The sequence below is a fragment of the Coregonus clupeaformis genome, chromosome 10 (assembly GCF_020615455.1).
Source record: "Coregonus clupeaformis isolate EN_2021a chromosome 10, ASM2061545v1, whole genome shotgun sequence".
NCBI classification, from domain to species: Eukaryota; Metazoa; Chordata; class Actinopteri; order Salmoniformes; family Salmonidae; genus Coregonus; species Coregonus clupeaformis.
This window is the reverse complement of record NC_059201.1, coordinates 38,119,264-38,142,978: the sequence shown is the minus strand read 5'-3', so window position 1 is coordinate 38,142,978 and position 23,715 is coordinate 38,119,264. Positions and strand designations below refer to the sequence as shown.

At 45.6% G+C, this 23,715-nt stretch overlaps 1 protein-coding gene across 1 annotated transcript; it reads left to right on the top strand.

The window, feature by feature from the left end:
- The first annotated feature begins 8,735 nt into the window (after positions 1-8,735).
- On the top strand, positions 8,736-10,624 carry LOC121575997 (globoside alpha-1,3-N-acetylgalactosaminyltransferase 1-like). The gene is made up of 3 exons (XM_041889297.2): positions 8,736-8,835; positions 9,017-9,079; positions 9,527-10,624. Exon 3 carries the CDS (start codon positions 9,619-9,621, stop codon positions 10,441-10,443), a length of 825 nt encoding a protein of 274 aa, XP_041745231.1. The 5' UTR covers positions 8,736-8,835; positions 9,017-9,079; positions 9,527-9,618; the 3' UTR covers positions 10,444-10,624.
- Positions 10,625-23,715: the final 13,091 nt, after the last annotated feature.

The window sequence follows — 23,715 nt, the reverse complement described above, 5'->3', positions numbered from 1 at the left end:
TCAGAGACAACCAGCAACAGCTGACACTCGTTGCCTCTGATTGGGAACCACTCTGGCCAACATAGAAATAGATCAACTAGACACTCAAACACAGTACACAAACACAATGAATCTACACACCCTGGCTCAACATATAGAGTCCCCAGAGCCAGGGTGTGACAGTACCCCCCCCAAAGGCGCGGACTGCGACCGTGCCTTAACCTGAACCAAACAGGGGAGGGCTGGGTGGGCATTCCTCCTCGGAGGCGGTTCCGGCTCCGGGCTTGACCACCACCCTCTAATAATCCCCCCGTAGCGCCCCTGGTCCGGTCTGGCCACGCTGGCTGGAGCTGGACTGGACATCGTAGGAGCAGATTGCTTCAGCTCCGGTGTGGAGCAGCTGACCGGTACCTGACCAGGCACCGGTGACCCAGGCACGGGTTGTGCCGGACTGACGACGCACACCCCTGGCCTGGTGCGTGGAGCAGGAACGGGCCGGACCGGGCTGACGATGCGCACCCCTGGCTTGGTGCGTGGAGCAGCAACGGGCCGGACCGGGCTGACGATGCGCACCCCTGGCTTGATGCGTGGAGCAGGGACGGGCCGGACCGGGCTGACGATGCGCACCCCTGGCTTGGTGCGTGGAGCAGCTACGGGCCGGACCGGGCTGACGATACACCTCAGTACCTCTCGCCGTGCCTCTACAACTTCCTTCCCTCCTCTCACCAATGGCTCCCGTAACCCGGTGGCCTTCTCTCCTCGTCTCCCATTTCGCCCTGTGGCAGCCTCCTGCTGCCCAGTCGCCCATGCCGTGTGCCCCCCCTAAAAATTTTCTGGGGTTGCCTCTCGTCCGTCCGATGACGACACTGTTGACGCCGTTGCTCCTCTCTCGCCAGGGCCTTAATCTTAGCCCATGGCCCTTTGCCCCCGAGCATGTCCTCCCAGGACCACGATTTGCCCACCTGGGCCATCGCCAACCTCTCCAGCTCCTTTCCCGGCGCTTCCTCCCATGTCCAGGCCGCCTGCTCCTGGACACGCTGCTTGGTCCTGGTATGGTGGGATCTTCTGTCACGATCGCTAGACGGAGTAGACCAAGGCGCAGCGTTGAAAGCAAACATACTTTATTAATCGAATGATAACCCGAACAGTGAAACAAAACAACAAACGATACGTGACATCCAACGGACAAACCTAACTAGGAACAAGATCCCACAACACCTGTGGGAACACAGCCTGTCTAAATATGGCTCCCAATCAGAGACACTCATTGCCTCTGATTGGGAACCACTCTGGCCAACATAGAAATAGATCAACTAGACACTCAAACACAGTACACAAACACAATGAATCTACACACCCTGGCTCAACATATAGAGTCCCCAGAGCCAGGGTGTGACACACATGTCTTAGAGTGATGGACTGTGCCATCCCCACGGCCTCCACAATGGATTAGTCCACTCAGACAGGCACGTATCAGACAGGTGTCTTTTTTTGCTACTGCTTGACTAAAGGAATCTCGGTCGACCAACAGCCTATGGACCAAACAATCGACCAGTCAACTAAATGGGGTCATCCTTACTGAATTTTGAAAATGAATTTAGAAAGTGAATTTGAAAAATGAATTTGAATATTGAATTAAATTGAAATTGAATATTAAAACTGAATGCAATATTAATTCAATTCAGTTTCGAATCATGAATTACAAGTTCAGTTTAGGAATTTAATGATTCAATTTGTGCATTAAGAATTCAAAAATATTGAATTCAAATTCAATATCCTAACACAAATTCAAAATTATAAAATTCAAACACAATTTCTGTTTGAACTGAAATCACTCCATATGTCTCCCACATACGTCCCCCTCTCCCCTTACACTCTTCTGGGTTACTGCAGAGGGGCTGGCCTGGGCCCCAAACTCCTCTCTGCCCAGGATGGTGTTACTTCAGAGGGCCTGGGCCCCAAACTCCTCTCTGCCCAGGATGGTGTTTCCTGCTGTACTTTTCCAAGCCCCAGTCCTCCCCAGCAGCACCAGTCTCAGCTCAGACACACTGGGAGACACTGGGGAGTCTGGACTGCTGCTCTCTCCTCCCACTGCAACACAACACAGCACTGCTCAACACACTGACTCTCTGCAGGGTGGACCCAAAGAACATAGTGAAAGCAACATAATTAACTCACTGCATGGAGGATTTAACTCCATGCTGTTTATTCTCCTCAGTGGAAGTGTGGGGTCTGTATGTGAGGTCTCTCCTCCCACTGAAACATAACACACAGGACACTGGTCAACACACTGACTCATCAGAGACACATTTAAAGAGATACTTCAGGATTTTGGCAATGAAGCCCATTATCTACTTCCCCAGAGTCAGATTAACTCATAGATACCATTTTTATGTAGCATGCTAGCAGTTACCACATACTTCCAGTCATTCCGCTAATGCTAGTTAGCATTGGCTCAGTAAACTACCTCTAACTTTCAGTTGGAGACTAATAGGACAACATCATTAACTCACTGAAACACAACAAATAACAACCATTTAGAATGGAAACATTTACCTCAGTAACACATGAAGGCTGGCTTACTTAAAGGTAGTTCTGGGTTTCTAGTGAAATGCTCATGTTAATGTGTATCACATATACCGTCTCTCACTCACCATTCATCTGGGCTGAGGTCTCTCTTCTCAGTCTCTCTACCTCAGTCTTCATATCACATACAGTGCATTCGGAAAGTATTCAGACCCCTTCCCTTTTTCCACATTTTGATACGTTACAGCCTTAATCTGAAATTGATTTTTTATTTTTATTTTTATCCTCATCAATCTAAACACAATACCTCATAACGACAAAGCAAAAACAGGTTTTTAGAAATGTTTTCAAATGTATTAAAAATAAAAAATAGAAATACCCGCTTGGAGTTTGCCAAAAGGCACCTAAAGGCCTCTCAGACCATGAGAAACAAGATTCTCTGGTCTGATGAAACAAAGATTGAACTCTTTGGCCTGAATGCCAAACGTCACGTCTGGAGGAAACTTGGCACCATCCCCACGGTGAAGGATGGTGGTGGCAGCATCATGCTGTGGGGATGTTTTTCAGTAGCAGGGACTGGGAGACTAGTCAGGATCGAATGAAAGGTGAACGGAGCAAAGTACAGAGAGATCCTTGATGAAAACCTACTCCAGAGCGCTCAGGACCTCAGACTGGGGCGAAGGTTCACCTTCCAACAGGACAATGACCCTAAGCACACAGCCAAGACAACACAGGAGTGGCTTTGGGACAAGTCTTTGAATGTCCCGAAGCCTCTGAGAGCCCGGACTTGAACATGATCGAACATTTTCTTTTTCTTTTTTACCTTTATTTAAATAGGCAAGTCAATTAAGAACAAATTCTTATTTACAATGACGGCCTACCAAAAGGGAAAAGGCCTCCTGTGGGGACAGGGGCTGAGATTAAAAAATAAAATGGGGAGAGGGGCATTCTTCTTACCGAACCACATTACCTTTGTTTCGGAGGTGTTCAGAACAAGGCTAAGGGCAGAGAAAGCTTTGTTGTCGAGCGTTTAACACAAGATTTGGGGAGGGGCCAGCTGAGTATAAGACTGTATCAACTGTCTGAGCTATGTTGTTGATGTAAATTGAGAAGAGTGTGGGGCCTAGGATCGAGCCGTGATGTACTCCCTTGGTGACAGACAGTGGCTGAGACAGCAGATGTTGTGACTTTATACACTGAACTCTTTGAGAGAGGTAGTTAGCAAACCAGGCAAAAGACCCCTCAGAGACACCAATACTCCTTAGCCAGCCCACATGAATGGAATGGTCAACCGTATCAAAAGCTTTGGCCAAGTCAATAAAAATAGCAGGACAACATTGCTTAGAATCAAGGGCAATGGTAAAATAATTTAGGACCTTTAAGGTTGCAGTGACACATCCATAACCTGAGCGAAAACCAGATTGCAAACCAGAAAAAATACATAGACATCAAGAAAGCCAGTCAGTTGATTATTGACAAGTTTTTCCAACACTTTTGATAAACAGGGCAAAATAGAAATTGGCCTATAACAGTTAGGATCAGCTTGATCTCCCCCTTTAAATAAAGGATGCACTGTGGCTGCCTTCCAAGCAATGGGAACAGGTTCAAAAGGTGAGAGATAGGCTCAGCGATGATAGGGGCTGCAACCTTAAAGAAGAAAGGATCTAAACCATCTATTTGACCTAGATAGTTTGTGTGTATGTATTGATATGTAGGCTACGTGTGCTTAAAAAAAAAAAAGTATGTAGTTCTGTCCTTGAGCTGTTCTTGTCTATTAATGTTCTGTATTATGTCATATTTCATGTTTTGTGTGGACCCCAGGAAGAGTAGCTGCTGCTTTTGCAACAGCTAATGGGGATCCTAATAAAATACCAAATACCAAACCATCACCCAGATGTTTTTTTGGGGTCAAGTTTAAAGAGCTCCTTTAGCACCTCAGACTCAGTGACTGCCTGCAGGGAGAAACTTTGTAGCGATGCAGGGGAAAAGAGGGAGGAGCATCGGGGCTAGTCGCATTAGAAGGGGTGGGAGATGAGGAAATGTTGGACTGGCAATGAGGCATGGCTGAGTCAAATAGGAATCCTGACTTAATGAAGTGGTGATTAAAAAGCTCTGCCATGCGCTCCTTGTCAGCAACAACTACATCATCAACATTAAGGGACATGGGCAGCTGTGAGGAGGAGGGTTTATTCTCCAGGTCTTTCACCGTTTTCCAGAACTTCTTGGGGTTAGACCCACAGAGTGAGAACTACTTCTTATAGTAACTAGCTATAGCCTTCCAGATAGCCTGAGTGCAGTTATTTCTCATTTGCCTGAATGATAGCCAGTCAGCCTGAGTATGCGTGTGCCGAGCCTTTCGCCAAATTGAATTATTGAGGTGGCCAGATCATGGTCGAACCAGGGGCTGAACCTGTTTTCAATTCTCATTTTCTTTATGGGGGCGTTTTTGTTAATGATACCACTGAAAATATCAAAAAATAAGGTCCAAGCGTCTTCGACAGAGGGGATCAAGCTGATTCTATACCAATTTACAGAGGCCATGTCATGAAGGAAGGCTTGCTCATTTATCACCAGAGAGACCTGAAAAGAGCTGTGCAGCGATGCTCCTCATCCAACCTGACAAAGCTTGAGAGGATCTGCAGAGAAGAATGGGAGAAACTCCCCAAATACAGGTGTGCCAAGCTTGTAGCGTCATACCCAAGAAGACTCAAGGCTGTAATCGCTGCCAAAGGTGCTTAAACGAAGTACTGAATATTTCCATTTTCTTTTTTTTTATACATTAGAAAAAAATCCTCAAAACCTGTTTCTACTTCGTCATTATGGGGTATTGTTTGTAGATTGATGAGGAAAAAAACTATTTAATCAATTTTAGAATAAGGCCGTAACGTAACAAAATGTAGAAAAAGTAAAGGGGTCTGAATATTTTCCGAATTAACTGTATCTGTTTAGCTGAAATGACAGAGGAGAACTAACATTAGGCAGAAATATTAGGCAGATAGAAAGTATGAAGTGATGTTCAACCGTATTGGTAACTTTGAGGAGAGTCAACTTCAATAACCTAGTTGAGGAAAGTACACCGTACAGTAAAGATGGTGATGAAATGGTTTTAATAATCTTACTCAGTTTTGCATTTTCATTGCTGACATCCTGCACTTGTTTATCTCTCGCTCTTCCAATAGGTTGACCTTCTCTCCCAGTCTGTGGTTCCTGGCTTCTAGTTGAATGTATTCTTCCTGCAGTAGGACTCTAAAGTTCTCTACTTGGCTGTACTTGTCCTCCAGGTCCTTCCCCAGTGCCTCCAGTTCTCTCTTACTTTTCTCCACCTCTTTGACAGTGTTTTCCAGTAGTCTCTCCTTCTCTCTCACTTGCTTGGTCATATCATCCAGTTGTGTGTCTTTCTCCTGAAGGTGTTTGATGTTCTCATTCAGTTGCTTTGTAGTTTTTTCTAGGCTGCCCTCTGTGGCCTTAAAGATGCACTCTCTAACATTTGTATAATTTCAGCCAGTAGTTTTGAAAGGGGTGTTAACGAGCCAAAACGGGTCCCCGTTTTTTGTGTACTACGTCATCCAATTCTGTACTACATCATCCATTTCGTGTGATATGTTACGAATTTTGCAATTTGTGTGATACGTTACTAATCCAATTTGTGCAATATGTTACGGATTTGTTGGGCTTAAGATCCTGGCATCTTTAATTCCTTTATTTCTGTCCTCCAGAGTTGAGTCCTTCCCTTCAAGCTTCTCTTCAGATTCCCTCGATGCCTTCCTCATCTCCTCAAATCTGTCTGTCTTCTAGTTTCTGGCAGCCTGTATATCTCATTTAGTTATTCTTCCAACTTCATCTCTGAGGGAGAGCAATGGGAATCTTTTGATTTATTGATCGCTGACCTTGTGATGGTCATCTTCATATTGTGATGACCATCTTTATGTTGTAAAAACGATTAACCTGACACTATGGTGTAAAACAGAAAGGTGAGTCAATCAATCTTATCTCTCATGTAGGGACTGTGGGCACCGATGGGATCTGTTTAGCTTCATTGATAGCATGTTTTATTGGCCCATTTCTGGTAATGAATTCAATGTATGTTTTTTCAGCGAGACCAACATTAGGTTCTATGGCAGAAACACAGTATTGTGGGAGGAGGCAGGGCTGTGTAAACCCAGGTAGATCTCAATAAGCAAAAAATACAAAAAGGTAATTACTCACCCAAATACAATTTTCTTGATCCTCCATTATCCAAGATGGAAAACCAAGAATAATAATAATAACAAAACAGAATGTATTAGTTGTTATCGTTATGAAACCACCATCTGTCACATTATCCAATCAAATGGCATAAGTAATGGCAAATTTTTTAGAATTTCAGGAAATTAACTTTAACTGCAACCAAATCTCGCTTAGGGCCCCAAAAAGATCCCTGCAGCTCACTCCTGAAAGATTAACCCCATCAGCCCTGGGATTCAGGCAGGCAAACCTCAGGTTACTGGCCCACCTCTCTTATCTTAAGGCTACCACAACATTCATGCATTTATTTTCTTGTAAACAATTAAATGAAGGCCTCATGTTGTGTCATATGAAGGCACCCTCCCTCCTCTCTTCTTTATTCTCTTCCACTCCTTCTCATCTCCTTTCCTCTCCATATCTTATCTCCAAACTCATCCCATCTGCCCAGATTCCCATAACATCTGGTTGCTTTGGGCATGCTCCAGATGAGAAGCATCCAGAAGCCTGAAGGGGAAAGAGTGAAAAGAGAGGAGGAGAAAAGAAAGAGAGGAGGAAAGACGAGGGAGTGGGATATGAGAGAGGAAAACATGAATACAGACGACGGAGAAAGACAATATTGATATCTTAAAAAGTGCTAGACATAGAGAGAGAGAGAGAGAGAGAGAGAGAGAGAGAGAGAGAGAGAGAGAGAGAGAGAGAGAGAGAGAGAGAGAGAGAGATAGAGAAAGAGAGAGAAAGATACATAATAGGAGTATCCTGGCAGCCATCCAGGCCTCAGCCCAGAGCCAGGTCCTGCTGCAGCCTCTTGTCTGTCCAGAACATGGTGCTGTTCCCACTCTGCAAACTGCTCTCAGGTCAGTACAACTCAGCCACCAACGCACCTTCACTTCTCCTTTTCCTCTCTCTCTCTCTCGCTCTCTCTCTCTCTCTCTCTCTCTCTCTCTCTCTCTCTCTCTCTCTCTCTCTCGCGCTCTCTCTCTATTTCTCTCTATACCTCCCTTTCCTTTCTCTGTGAATCCTCACATCGCAGGCAATTAGAAAAGAGGTAATGGCTTTTCCAGTTGCGAAATGGAGGAGAATGAGAGATGTTTTTTTTGTTCACTATGTTTTAACCTCATACTGTCCTATCCAAAGCAATCAACATGTTCAGTAGGCATGAACCAGAAGAAAGCACTGCAAAACGGAGTGAAACAGGAGACCCAAAAAGAAACACTTGTTTTCATTTTCTATTGCAAAAGGTTTTTTACAGTGTCCCCTAATGAACACAACCCTGGTGTCCTGATTTTACAGTTTGTTTCTTAGATTAGATCTTGGTAACTCACTGACTACAAGACTTTCAGGACACGATGTAGGCCTACATGAAGCAGGCACATTTAGAAAGTAGCCTTGGGTGACACAGCCTACAAGTTCTGTAATGATACCGAGAGAGACTTTCACTACTAAAATAATTGCAAGTTGTCACGCTTCCAGTGTGTAAGTGCATTCTTCTCATTCCCAACGTGGACTTGTAACATTTCTTCCCTCATCAGTGCTTCATTTTCAGAGCCACTGAGACATTTGTAAGCTGTGTACATAAAGGCCCAATGCAGCTGTTATGCATTTCTGGGTAACAATTAAGTACCTTACTGTGATTGTTTTCAATTAAAATTATAAAAAAATATATTAAAAAATAGCTGTTTAGCAAAGAGAAAATATATATTTTTTAAGCAAACATTTTGCTAGGACTGTCTGAGTGTGTTCTGAGTGGGGAGGGGAAAACTGAAAACGAGCTGTTATTGGCAGAGAGTTTTGGAACTCTCTTTCTTATTGGTCTATTAACTAATTTACTGCCTGGTGATGTCACCAGGCAGGCCAAACTCCATCCCACCAAAACAACTCTATATCTGACATGGTACAGGTATCTTCTTTTTCTTAAGCTCATCACCATGTGTGCGAGGTGTATACTTTTGTTTCAAAATAGATTTGTTTAAAACTACCAGGAAACACTCTGTGTGACCCTGATTTAGCCCACTGCAGTAAATAAGATAGGAATGTATACTCTCACTCTACGAATCAAAAGGGCCACAGATCCATTACTGTGTATTCTAGGCTGATGTAACCAGTGTGGTAAGTTTGATGTGTTTGTGTTTGTTTGTTTGTGTGTGTGTGTGTGTGTGTGTGTGTGTGTGTGTGTGTGTGTGTGTGTGTGTGTGTGTGTGTGCGTGCGTGCGTGCGTGCGTGCGTGCGTGCGTGCGCGCGCGTGCGTGCGTGTGTTAACCAGTAGGCTATGTTGTGTTATCTCCAACAGGGTCAGTCGGAGTGACCAAGAAGCAGCTGGTCCTGTACTGTCTGCTCCTATCTCTGCTCGTATGTGAGTGTTACGTCAGTATTTGTTCTCTCATCACATTCTGTGCCCAGGAAGTGAAGAATGGAGAATGCATGCACTGCCTTGAACACAAAGCCAATCTCAGAGTACTTAAGACTCTTTTTGTCAGGGTACATTTCGTGCTGTAACATCACTTCATTGCAGCCATTTTCAGCAGTCTGATAAGAAAATATACTGACAAACAATTCGGTGACACGTCTTTCCAAACATTCTGTGGTAATATGGACAGATGAAAATAATTAAGACCAACTCAATACATTCTAAACTTCATTAGAAAAGCGCACTGCTCTTATTGCTTCACATTGTAATAGAACCACTCACACTAAATATTTGATTTGTTCGTATGTGTTTCTATGTAATCAATCTGTAAAAGTGAATAAGTTGCACGTTATGAACATGGTTGACAAATTGTTTACTTTTTTTTCTCCTCAGACTTCTTAAGAGGGAGGAGAGCAGTGGTCAGGGTGGACACGCCCCCTCTTCCTCTTTCTCTGGAGGCGGACACAGGAAGTGAGGTCAGAGACATGGGGGTGGGCAGCGTGGAGGAACAGCAACAGCGCCTCCCCCTGGAGACATCCTGGGGCGCTCCTCTGGTGTGGGGCGACTCCGAAGGCTCAGCGTGGCGGAGGGCCGAGTTCGCCCACCGGAGCATCCGCACAGGCCTGCTGACGCTCGCCGTGGGGCCCTACGGCCACTTCCTGCGCCGCTTCCTCTCCTCGGCCGAGCTCTACTTCCTGCCAGGTAACACCGTGGTCTACTACGTCCTTACGGACAGCCCTCGCGCCCTGGATCCCCCGCCGCCGCTGGGCCCCGGCAGAGAGCTGAAGGTGGTCCCTGTGGCGGAGATGTCCGGCTGGGAGAATCTAGCCCAACGCCGCATGGCCCTGCTGGCGGCCACCATTAAAGAGCTGGTCAGGAACGAGGTGGAGTACGTCTTCTGCATGGACGTGGACCAGGAGCTGGTGGCCCCGGTGGGAGTTGAGATCCTGGGGGAGCTGGTGGCTGCGCTGCACCCGGAGCTCTACGGCATGCCCCGCCACACCTTCCCGTACGAGCGCGAGCCCGCCTCGCTGGCCCACGTGGAGGAGGCCGAGGGCGACTACTACTACACGTCGGAGCTGTACGGGGGTCTGTGCGCTGAGGTGTACGCCATGGCCCGGGCCTGCTCCCAGCTCATCCTCCAGGATCAGGAGAAGGGGCTGAGGGCTCGGGGACTGGAGGAGAGCTACCTGAACCGCTACCTGATCAACCGCAGGCCCACATGTGTCCTCTCGCCCGAGTACAGCTGGTGGGACTCAGCCCTGGCCGCCGACGTGCCCACACAGAGGGTGGTGTCCCTGGGGAGGTAGTGTGCCGCCCTGGAGCCACAAAAGAGACAGGAGCAGGACTGCTGAGAGGAGAGAGTTATTTCTTTGCTTTGTCATAGAATTATAACGACCATAAAATTTTGGCAAATTCAAAAAGCTATTTTTGCAGACCCATTGGAGTGAATACTGTGTGTGTGTGTTTGTGTGTGTGTGTGTGTGTGTGTGTGTGTGTGTGTGCGTGTGTGTCTGTGTGCGTAGCCTATCTCTTCTACACCAGACAAAAACTGCATTAACCTGTCTCTTTAGACACAGGCCTATACCATTAATGTCAGCTTGGAGATACGACTCCAAAGGCTTTTGTAGTTTCCTGCAATAAGTGCCCACTTTCACTGCACTGGCCAATCATTAACTGGTGGAGCTGCCGTTTCAAGGTCTTTAAATACACAGCAGTGGGATGCTGCTTCCCCACGTGCCATGTTGGCCTTTGTGTTCTCGGCTGTGTGTGTGCAGAACTAGAGGACGCTAGGCAAAGTGTTCCCATTCCCAATGTAATGAGTATTCTCTTTCTTATACTGCTTCCAAAAATGTTTGTTCCCCAACCGGTCGTTTACAGCACATTCGGTGCTGGGTGAAATAGAATATGCACACGGCATATCAATATAATGACAGGTGCTTGGGAAGAAACATGAGAATACTGAAAATTACACAAAAAGAACAGTTATAACTCACCAACTTTTTAAACACACAAATGTTTCAATATCTTTCTCAGGTGAAGAGAAGCTTAAAGATATCCATCTCATGCGACACTCATTGTTAGTTTTATGGATTTAATCAAATGTAACTTTTTAGGTTCTCTAACATGTTCTGGCATTACTCTCTCTTTGTCTCTCTCTCTCTCTCTCCTCCCATTCTTGCGTGCTACTACTCTTCAATGGGAAGGCTAACACAGGCAGATGGCTTTTTCCCACTGCCAAAAGTGGCTGTCTCCAGGGCCAAATCGCCACGTGTAGTCGTTCTCAATCTTTACTGTCTCACAGTCCCAGTGAACTCTTAACAGTCTTGGTCACGCTTCCATAGTCACACTTCCTTTTGATAGAACACATCTGTAGAGGTTCAAACTATCCAAAATATCCATGTCATTTGCATAGCTGTTGGCTTAAAGGGCAACTTCGCCACTTTTCAACCTCATATTCACTATCTCCAGCACCAAACCAGTGTCTACATATGTGAAAACAACGCATTTCTACATTCTGTAGAAAAAAAATATAACATTAAAAAGTTCTACCCGATGACATCATCATAAGTTAAAACATTTTAAAAAGAGTGATTTTCAAACACTATGAGATTGGGATGTGGGTAGCAAGAAAATACCCTCTCTCTGGCTAGAAACTCGTTCCAGGTTTGAAAAATCACTGTTTTTCTTACTTTTAATCCTACCCTGTGAAGTCACAGAGAAGCATTTTTTAGGACCTTTCTTCTTATATTCTTAACCACAGATCATAGAAACGCACTGTTTTCACATGTATGTGGACACTGCTTTGGTGCTGGAGATAATGAATATGAGGTTGAAATGTGGCGCAGTTGCCCTTTAATTGTAACAAATATGCATCCTCATCTTTAGTTCAAGTCAACAGAAAAGCAAGCTGAAACTTCAAACGAACCACTACGGTTCATCTTTTATACACCGATTAACTTTAAACACTGATAAAAGGGATAAGTGATTTACGCATGCTACTTGGAGAATGCTAACAGAGGTCCTACCACTTGTTTTGAACTCAATAATTCTAAGCTGTCGCTAAGTAAACAAACGCCCATATGTAGGATCACTGACTCTTTGAGTCCATAGTATACTTTCTATGTGTATCAATAAGAGTTCAAATTAATCCTATCCCTTTAAGAACATTGATTAAGACCATATCTTGAGGGCAGTGAAAGTGTTTAAAGGTGAAACACACAGGAACTCATTATATTATATGACTAGGCAATAACCACATAGGCTAACAAATAATCACATATCTTTCTTTTGATTATTTAATTAACCTACATCATGTTATTTCAAGTTATCACTTTGCAGCGCAATAACATGTTGTTAAAAAATATGCCTAAATTGGGCATGCTTATAAATTTGGCAATTAAAGGCATCTAGGGCCTATGTTAACTTTGATTGTGTTTGATGAAAATGATAGACCTTTCAAATGTTTTATGCAACATTTTGGCAAGTGATTTGATGCCAACTGTGCCAAAGCGTTTTAGAGTTGTCAAACGGGAGTGACGAGTGTGTTGATATAACGGTAATATTATAAAGAATTCAGCTTTTAACAACCATTAGAACTGATAAGAAATGTGTTTTTAAATGCACACCAACATATTAGCAAAGAATTAAGAGTAGGCAAAGTGATCGTGTCAGGTGAAAATTATATCAAACGTTTTACCATTGCAACATTTGACAGTCACATTCACCGTGCACAGCTGGTGATGCCTCATCACAATTGGTTATTCCCCAAAATTTGCTACAATGTCAATGAGCATCATCACAATTTTTCATTTGCGGTACTTCAAAATGTTGTGATTACCAGCTGAGATAAACTTTTATGGGTTGATTTTACTCCTGGCTCAGACTTTTTCTGGGCAGTGTCTTAAACCTTTTACTGCAGTGGGCTAAATCAAGGTCACACAGAGTGTTTCTTGGTATTCTTAAACAAATCTACTTTGAAACAAAAGCATACACACATGGTTATGGGCTTAAAAAAAGAAGAGACCTGTCCCATGTCAGATATAGAGTTTAAATGTATTCAATTTTGAGTTTGCATTCCAATATGAAACTTTATATACATCGCAGAAGACTGAAATATAACAAAACAGTTTGACATAGAAACACCAAATTTTTGGCGTTTACAAATGTTTATGTTTATTAATAATATTCCACCCATGAGGCCACTAGGTCATTTAACTGCAGTAAAGGGGTACTAACATCATCCTAAAACCTACTCAAAGCTGCACTTTTTGTTGTTGTCTTAAAACAGGTTTTAACAGGATTCCTAGGACCTTTTCTGAGATGCTTTGAGGATACAGCCCCAGTTGTACCTAATCTTGAAGCCTCTAGCATGATGGCTAGCAGCACATGATGACTGATAGTGCACTCCGGCATCCGCAAATGCATACATATGCTAATACGGATTCAAAGTGTCCTACATGTAAATCATTTGACATTTGTTTAAATGTCAAATGTCAAAATGAAATGTTATTCAGAATGTTATTCAAAATGAAATGTTATTCAGACATAAAACACATGTTGAGAACAACACATTTCAATATCACATGAATCGTTGAGCACACTTTGCCCCAATAATTCTGTCAAATCGATTATTGGGCCAACTTAGAACCAACTGTCATTGCAATTATGACCTGGCCAAGAGTCAGAACACTCTGGAGGGCCACCATTTTAGAATAAGCCAGAATTAGTGTTTCACTTAAACTTTTCTGGGGTGCGGCTTATCAAGTGGATGTCTTACAACTCAAATTCAGATTTGTGATGAAACATCAATATCCTACAATTCTGGGCATAACACATTCATTAACAGGGCCTCTGAGTATTGGCGACGGAGAAAGAGCATCTTTATCTCTTTGTGTACTGATTAGAGGCTTTAGGGGCAGTCCAGTGAGCATGTGCTGTTGATTATCACCGTTGAGGGAGCCTGTCCAAATAGCACGCTGATTAATGATTGACTTCTCTTGTCGTTCAAAATAGATTCAGAGGTGGGAGGAGAGTCTGAGTGCCAGACAGACAGAGAGGGAGAGTGTGTATTGCAAAATGAATGGAAATTATGAGAAGTGAGTTCTTCTACTATGTGCATTTGGATATAGGCCAGAACCTGTGTCTCTCTGTGATGTACATTTCCCCATTGTCGAGAATCCCTGCGGTAAATCTTACCTACGGGTATTCATAATGCAATGTGATATAAGCCTAATGAATCCAAAGAAGCCATTTTGGAATAAAAACTGACAGACACTTTAGGGTAAGGCTTTACAGTGCCTTCAGAAAGTATTCATACCCCTTGACTTTTTCCACATTTTGTTGTGTAACAGCCTGATTTTTTTTTTGTTTCACTGGCCTACACACAATACTCCATAATGTCAAAGTGGAATTTTGTATTTAGACATTTTTACAAATTAATGAAAAAATGAAAAGCTGAAATGTCTTGAGTCAGTATTCAACCCCTTTGTTATGGCAAGTCTAAATAAGTTCAGGAGTAGAAATGTGCTTAACAAGTCACATAATAAGTTGTGTGGACTCACTCTGTGTGCAACAATAGTGTTTAACTTGATTTTTGAATGACTACCTCATCTCTGTACAATTATCTGTAAGGTCCCTGTCACACTCTGGCTCCGGGACTTGTATTTTGAGTCAGGGTGTGTTCGTTTTGTTGGGTTTTGGGTAGGTTATGTTGTGTTATTGGGTGTGTTTGGTTTTGTTGGTTTTGATTAGTCATGTGACTCCCAATCGGAGGTAACGAGTGTCAACTGTCGGCTCGTTATCTCTGATTGGGAGCCATATTTAAACTGTGTGTTTTCACCTTGTGTTTGTGGGTTTTTGTTCCGTTTCGGTGAGTGTACCGTGGACTTCATTGAGTCGTCTTTTGTTTTGTATAGTATAGTTACGTTTATTTGAATAAAGTCATGTTTCTTGGACACGCTGCGCCTTGGTCATACTTGGACGACATAGACGATCGTGACAGAAAAACCCACCATAAAAGGACCAAGCAGCGTGTCAAGCGGCAACAGGATCCACCTACACAGGATTTATATCCACCCATAAAGGATTCATGGACATGGGAGGAGATTCTGGATGGTAAGGGGCCTTGGGCACAACCGGGAGAATATCGCCGTCCTCGTGAAGAGCTGGAGGCAGCTAAAGCCGAGAGGCGGCGATATGAGGAGGCAGCACGGAGGCAAGGCTGGAAGCCCGAGAGTACTACCCAAGAATTTCTTGGGGAGGAAGCGCCGGGTAAGGAGAGAACGCTGGTGGATGTCCTCCTCGGCTGGGGACATATTACGCAGGAGGAGGCCGTCCGGTACCGGAGGGCGATGAAGGGGGAGAACCTGGCAGGAGAGGAGCAACGGCATCAGCAGGGCCATCGTCGGAAGGACGAGAGGCAACCCCAAAAAAAATTTTTTGGGGGGGCACATGGCTTGGCGCCTGGGCAGCAGCAGGCTGCCACAGGGAGATGTGGAGAGAAGGCTATCGGATTACGGGAGCCATTGGCGAGTAGAGGGAGGGAAGTTGTTGTGGCACGGCGTGAGAGACTGAGGTGTGTTACCAGTCCGGTCCGGCCCGTTCCTGATCCCCAGTTAAGGCCAGTGGTGTGTGTTCCCGGTACGGACCGGCCTGTTCCTACTCCACGCACCAGGTCCACGATGTGCGTCACCAGCCCAGCCCGGCCTGTTCCTGCTCCACGCACGAATCCTACGGGGTGCGTCACCAGTCCAGCCCGGCCTGTTCCTGCTCCACGCACGAAGCCTACGGGGTGCGTCGCCAGCCCAGCCCGGCCTGTTGCTGCTCCCAGAACTAGCCCTGAGATGCGTGTCCTCAGCCCGGGACCACCAGTTCCGGCCCCACGCATCAGGCCTACAGTGCGTCTCAGCCGGCCAGAGTCTGCCGTCTGCCCAACGGCGCCTGAACTGCCCGTCTGCCCAACGGCGCCTGAACTGCCCGTCTGCCCAACGGCGCCTGAACTGCCCGTCTGCCCAACGGCGCTTGAACTGCCCGTCTGCCCAACGGCGCTAAAGCCGCCCGTCTGTACTGAGCCTGCAAAGCCGCCCCGTCTGCCATGAGCCTTCAGAGCCGTCCCGCCAGACCGGAGCCGCTAGAGCCTTCCGCCAGACAGGAGCCGCTAGAGCCTTCCGCCAGACAGGATCAGCCAGAGCCTTCCGCCAGACAGGATCAGCCAGAGCCTTCCGCCAGACAGGATCAGCCAGAGCCTTCCGCCAGACAGGATCAGCCAGAGCCTTCCGCCAGACAGGATCAGCCAGAGCCTTCCGCCAGCCATGAGCAGCCAGATCCGTCAGCCAGCCACGAGCAGCCAGATCCGTCAGCCAGCCACGAGCAGCCAGATCCGTCAGCCAGCCATGAGCAGCCAGATCCGTCAGCCAGCCATGAGCAGCCAGATCCGTCAGCCAGCCATGAGCAGCCAGATCCGTCAGCCAGCCATGAGCAGCCAGATCCGTCAGCCAGCCATGAGCAGCCAGATCCGTCAGCCAGCCATGAGCAGCCAGATCCGTCAGCCAGCCATGAGCAGCCAGATCCGCCAGAGCCGTCCAGCCAGGATCCGCCAGAGCCGTCCAGCCAGGATCCGCCAGAGCCGTCCAGCCAGGATCCGCCAGAGCCGTCCAGCCGGGATCCGCCAGAGCCGTCCAGCCAGGATCCGCCAGAGCCGTCCAGCCAGGATCCGCCAGAGCCGTCCAGCCAGGATCCGCCAGAGCCGTCCAGCCAGGATCCGCCAGAGCCGTCTAGCCAGGATCCGCCAGAGCCGTCCAGCCAGGATCCGCCAGAGCCGTCCAGCAAGGATCCGCCAGAGCCGTCCAGCCAGGATCCGCCAGAGCCGTCTAGCCAGGATCTGCCAGAGCCGTCCAGCCAGGATCCGCCAGCCAGCCAGGATCCGCCAGAGCCAGCCAGCCAGGATCCGCCATTCAGTCCGGTGCTGCCCCTTAGCCTGGTGCTGCCTCTTATCCTGGTGCTGCCCCTTAGTCCGGTGCTACCCCTTAGTCCGGTGCTGCCCCTTAATCCAGGTGGGTTAAATTGGAGGGTGGTCATTTGGAGGAGGCTACGAGAGTGGGTAGTGACTATAGTGGGGTGGTGGTCAAGCCCGGAGCCGGAGCCGCCTCCGAGGAGCAACACCCACCCAGCCCTCCCCTATTGTGGGGTTGTGAGGCGCGGTCGCAGTCCGCGCCTTTAGGGGGGGGTACTGTCACACTCTGGCTCCGGGACTTGTATTTTGAGTCAGGGTGTGTTCGTTTTGTTGGGTTTTGGGTAGGTTATGTTGTGTTATTGGGTGTGTTTGGTTTTGTTGGTTTTGATTAGTCATGTGACTCCCAATCGGAGGTAACGAGTGTCAGCTGTCGGCTCGTTATCTCTGATTGGGAGCCATATTTAAACTGTGTGTTTTCACCTTGTGTTTGTGGGTTTTTGTTCCGTTTCGGTGAGTGTACCGTGGACTTCATTGAGTCGTCTTTTGTTTTGTATAGTATAGTTACGTTTATTTGAATAAAGTCATGTTTCTTGGACACGCTGCGCCTTGGTCATACTTGGACGACATAGACGATCGTGACAGTCCCTCAGTCTAGCAGTGAATTTCAAACACAGATTCAACCACAAAGACCAGGGAGGTTTTCCAATGCCTCGCAAAGAAGGGCACCGATTGGGAGATGGGTAAAAAAATAAAAAAAGCAGACATTGTATCCCTTTTTGAGCATGGTGAATTTATTAATTACACTTTGGATGGTGTATCAATAAACCCAGTGACTACAAAGATACAGGCGTCCTTCCTAACTCAGTTGCCAAAGATGAAGGAAACCGCTCAAGGATTTTAAAACAGTTACAGAGTTTAATGGCTGTGAGAGGAGAAAACTGAGGATGGATCAATAACATTCTAGTTACTCCACAATACTAACCTAAATGACAGATTGAAAAGAAGAAAGCCTATACAGAATATTTTCCAAAACATGCATCCGGTTTGCAATAAGGCAATAAAGTAAAATTGCAAAAAATGTGGCAAAGATATGAACTTAATGTCCAGAATACAATGCATTATGTTTGGGGCAAATCCAACACAACTCATCACGGAGTCCCACTCATCATATTTTCAAGCATCGTGGTGGCTGCATCATGTTATGGGTATGCTTGTCATCGGCAAGGACTAAAGAGTTTTTTTTTAGGATAAAAATAAACGGAATAGAGCTAAGCTGTTTTCCAACAGACACTGGGAGACAAACTCACCTTTGAGGAGGACAATAACCTAAAACACAAGGTGAAATATACACTGGAGTTGCTTACCAAGACGACATTGAATGTTCCTGAGTAGCCTAGTTAAAGTTTTGAATTAAATTGGCTTGAAAATCCATGGCAAGACTTGAAAATGGCTGTCTAGCAATGATCAACAACCAACTTGACAGCTTGAAGAATGTTTTAAAGAATAATGTGCAAATATTGTACAATTCAGGTGTGGAAAGCTCTTACAGACTTACCCAGAAAGACTCACAGCTGCAATCGCTGCTAAAGATGCTCTACAAAGTATTGACTCAAGGTTGTGAATTCTTATGTAAATGATCATTTATGTAAATGAGATTCAGTTAATTGGCAACAATTTCTAAAAACATGTTTTCACTTTGTCGTTATAGGGTATTGTGTGTAGATGGGTGAGAGAGAAAAATTAATGTAATCCATTTTGAATTCCGGTTGTAACACAACACAATTTGGAATAAGTCACTTTTAAATCAGCATAAACAAAGAGAGGAGTACTCAGTACACAAACTAATGTATTTATTTGTCTAACATTATGCAAATGTTAATGAAGAGGGCCCACAGCCTTGTGACTTCCTTCAGTGACACGGGTCTTAAGACCCTGTGTAGTGGATGCTTTAGGATGGTTTAGGCTGTTGTAAAAACAATGGCTGTTAAGTGAATTAGTCCAATCACATCCATTGCACACTATGTGCCCAGCAGGGTGCTTGGCTGGAATAGGAGCACAGTCTTCAGGACCTCTTCTGTCGCCCCACTCAGTTCTGACAACCTCGAACAATGAGAACTTGTGTCAACAAAGAGGAGGCATGCTACAGAGGAAATGTCATCATATGAGATGACATGCCTCTGTGAGGAAATCTCACTGTTATTATGCAGTAATTCCTGTAAGACGATGAGGACAATATGTCATCAGGGTATGTTGGTTGGTTGGTTTATCAAGGTCCGGATGACTGTTTCAGGTGTGTGTGTGTGTGTGTGTGTGTGTGTTAGAGAACAACCGATATGGATTTTTTTAGGGCCGATGCCGATACCGATTTTTGGGGGTCAATGGCTGATATTTTAGGCAGATATTTAATATAATTACATTTTTAAATGTTAATGACAAAATCTATTCAGTGCAAATGGGTCCATCGTCCATGATTTGTGATCACTGATGCTTTTGAAACTAGTATTTTTAGTCATTTTCCGTAATCTGGAAAAAATTTTGTTTTTTTTGCTGATCAGGACGCATCTCTGCTACCAGGACGAAATTAGAAATGAGAAACAACTAAATTGGCTAGTTCAGCTATCTATCAAGAAATGGTGTTGTAACTTGATCCTACTGCTACGATTGTATACAGCAAGGCTGTAACTCCCCTCCCTTTCACATCTCTCATATCGCTTGCTGCTGTTTACTGCTACTATGAGAACTACTGTAGCTCAATGGCGATGAAATTTGGGTAGGAAGAAAGATGAAACGACGGTGCATGTTCTGTCTGAATGACTCAAATCTGCTCATAGTTTGAGAAGTGAGAACGCAAATCAAATTGTATTAGTTGTGTACCCATACATACAAAACAGGAACACATGCTCTTTCCATGACATAAACTGACCAAGTGAAAGCTATGATCCCTTACTGATGTCACTTGTTAAATTCACTTCAATCAGTGTAGATGAAGGAAGGAGACAAATTACCCTGCACCTACGAGACTGCTTCCCTATGTACAGTGCATTCGGAAAGTATTCAGACCCCTTGACTTTTTCAAAATGTTGTTACGTTACAGCCTTATTCTAAAATGGATTAAATAAAAACATTTCCTCATCAATCTACACACATTAACCCATTATGACAAAGCGAAAACAGGTTTTCAGAAACACCTTATTTACATAAGTATTCAGATCCTTTGCTATGAGACTCAAAATTGAGCTCAGGTGCATCCTGTTTCAATTGATCATCCTTGAGATGTTTCTACAACTTGATTGGAGTCCACATGGTGTAAATTCAATTGATTGGACATGATTTGGAAAGGCACACACCTGTCTATATAAGGTCCCACAGTTGACAGTGCATGTCAGAGCAAAAACCAAGCCATGAGGTCGAAGGAATTGTCCGTAGAGCTCAGACACAGGATTGTGTCAAGGCATAGATCTGGGGAAGGGTACCAAAACATTTCTGCAGTATTGAAGGTCCCCAAGAACCCAGTGGCCTCCATCATTCTTAAATGGAAGAAGTTTGGAACCACCAAGACTCTTCCTAGAGCTGGCCGCCCGGCCAAACTGAGGAATCGGGGGAGAAGGGCCTTGGTCAGGTGATCAAGAACCTGATGGTCACTCTGACAAAACTCCAGAGTTCCTCTGTGGAGATGGGAGAACCTTCCAGAAGGACAACCATCTCTGCAGCACTCCACCAATCAGGCCTTTATGGTAGTGGCCAGACGGAAGCCACTCCACAGTAAAAGGCACATGACAGCCCGCTTGGAGTTTGTCAAAAGGCACCTAAAGGACTCTCAGACCATGACTAACAAGATTCTCTGGTCTGATGAAACCAAGATTGAACTCTTTGGTCTGAATGTCAAGCATCACGTCTGGAAGAAACCTGGCACCATCCCTATGGTTAAGCATGGTGGTGGCAGCATCATGCTGTGGGGATGTTTTTCAGCGGCAGGGACTGGGAGACTAGTCAGGATCAAGGAAAAGCTGAATGGAGCAAAGTACAGAGAGATCCTTGATGAAAACCTGCTCCAGGGCACTCAGGACCTCAGACTGGGGTAAAGGTTTACCTTCCAACAGGACAATGACCCTAAGCACACAGCCAAGACAGCGCAGGAGTGGCTTCGGGACAAGTCTCTGAATGTCCTTGAGTGGCCCAGACAGAGCCCGGACTTAAACCCAAAGTAACATCTCTGGAGAGACCTGAAAATAGCTGTGCAGCGACGCTTCCCAACCAACCTGACAGAGCTTGAGAGGATCTGCAGAGGAGAATGGGAGAAAATCCCCAAATACAGGTGTGCCAAGCTTGTAGCGTCATACCCAAGAAGGCTCGAGGTTATAATCGCTGCCAAAGGTGCTGAGTAAAGGGTCTGAATACTTATGTGATATTTCTGTTTTTTATTTTGTAAAAATTCCTAAAAACCTGTTTTTGCTTTGTCATTATGGGGTATTGTGTGTAGATTGATGAGGGAAAAAAACGATTCAATCAATTTTAGATTAAGGTTGTAACGTAACAAAATGTGGAAACAGTCAAGGGGTCTGAATACTTTCCGAATGCACTGTACATAGGGAAGCAGTCTCGTAGGTGCAGGGTAGAGTACCGGATGGTAGCCGGCTAGTAACTAACAGTGACTAAGTTCAGGGCAGGGTACTGGGCGGAGGCCAGCTAGTGGTGACTATTTAACAGTCAGATGTCCAGGAGATCGAAGCTGTTTTTCAGACTCTCGGTCCCAGCTTTGATGCACCTGTACTGTCTCCGCCTTCTGGATAGTAGCGGAGTGAACAGGCCGTGGCTTGGGTGGCTGAGGTCCTTGATGATCTTATTGGCCTTCCTGTGACACCGGGTGGTGTAGATGTCCTGGAGGGCAGGCAGTGTGCCCCCGGTGATGCGTTGGACAGACCGCACCACCCTCTGGAGAGCCCTGCAGTTGCGGACGGTGCAGTTGACGTACCAGGCAGTGATACAGCGCCTCTTCAAGTGAGGTTGAAGAGGCGCTGTTGCGCCTTCTTCACCACACTGTCTGTTTGGGTGGACCATTTCAGGTTGTCAGTGATGTGCACGCCGGGGAACTTGAAGCTTTTCACCCTCTACACTGCGGCCCCGTCAATGTGGATGGGGGCGTGTTCTCTCTGCTGTCTCCTGAAGTCCACGATCAGCTCCTTCATTTTGTTGACGTTGAGGGATACGGTTATTTTTCTGGCACCACTCCGCCAGGGCCCTCACCTCCTCCCTGTAGGCTGTCTTGTCGTTGTTGGTAATCAGGCCTACCTGTTGTCATCTGGAAACGTGATAATTGAGTTGGAGAAGTGCGTGGCCACGCAGTCAACGCACACACATGCGCTGATCTACAGCTTTCTTGGTCCATAAACATGCAGAAAGATTTTTAGGTATCTAAACCTATTGCCAACCTTTATTTAGGCATTTTAAAACACTTCCTTCTTTCCCTTTTACGACAGTACTCTAATCCGACTCTCAACTGTCAATTTAAGGATACGATTGCGGCTGGTCAGATCAGCACACCAGTAAATAGCTAACATTACACGGCATGTCAGATGGCTCGTTGCCAAAAATGGTGCATGTTCAAAATGATAACCATCTAACGTTAGCTAGCTACGTTGGCTATTATCTCCTATCTGATATCTTAGCACCATGTTTATCTAGCCAGCTAGCTAGCATAGTAGCTAATATAGCTAGCTAGCTAACGCTACAGATGAAAGGGTTAGTTCTTGTAATCTTTGCTAACAGGTCACATAGCTAGCTTGCTTATTGCATTCATGTCTGGGCATGTCGTGTGTGTGTTAGAGAACAGGCACGTCAACACAAAGCTAATTAATATTTGCAACAGGTGTTCAATTTTGGTCACTGTGTCAATTCATCAATTTCTCAATACTGCACCTTTCTGTTGGAGAATGAGCTAGCTTGCTGCTTCTGCAGATTTTCCCAGCTAGACATTCCTCGGCATTGTGCAGTGCTCATGGCTCAGGTGGTGAGTGGTGGCTGGCATAGCAGCAGTTTTGCTATGTAGCGGGACTATCGGCAAAGCTGATACAGAAGGGCAGATAGACTAGAAAAGGCCAATGTCGGCCCGATATATCGGCCCAGCTGATTATCGGTCATTCTCTATTGTGTGTGTGTTTGTGTGTGTGTGTGTGTGTGTGTGAAATTGACTAAGCTGACAGGATGGGTGTGGTAGACAGGCTACAGTAATCTGCTGGATTCACACAGGCTTTCCCACACCCTGCCTGAGGCTACACCACACCAAAACATGCTGCATAATCAACCTTCTGTGGGGGCTGACTGGGAGAGATAGTGCAGGTGTGTACACACAAGGAGACTTGTGCTTTAATGCCCTTTTGAGTCCACTCCCCTACTATGTTCAAGCCTGATAAAAAAATGTGCATTACAGACCAGTGGTTCTCAACCTGGGGTAGCCTACATGTACCCCTGGAGGTACTTGCCCTATCCACAGCAGAGCAAAATGTGTAACCAAAAAAGGTTGAGACAACTGCTGTTCCATGGGTACTGGTTTGGCCAGTATTCCTCTAATATTCTATACTATGAGGGGCTCATCAGGTCTAATATAGCTAGTATTTTATAAAACCCTTCA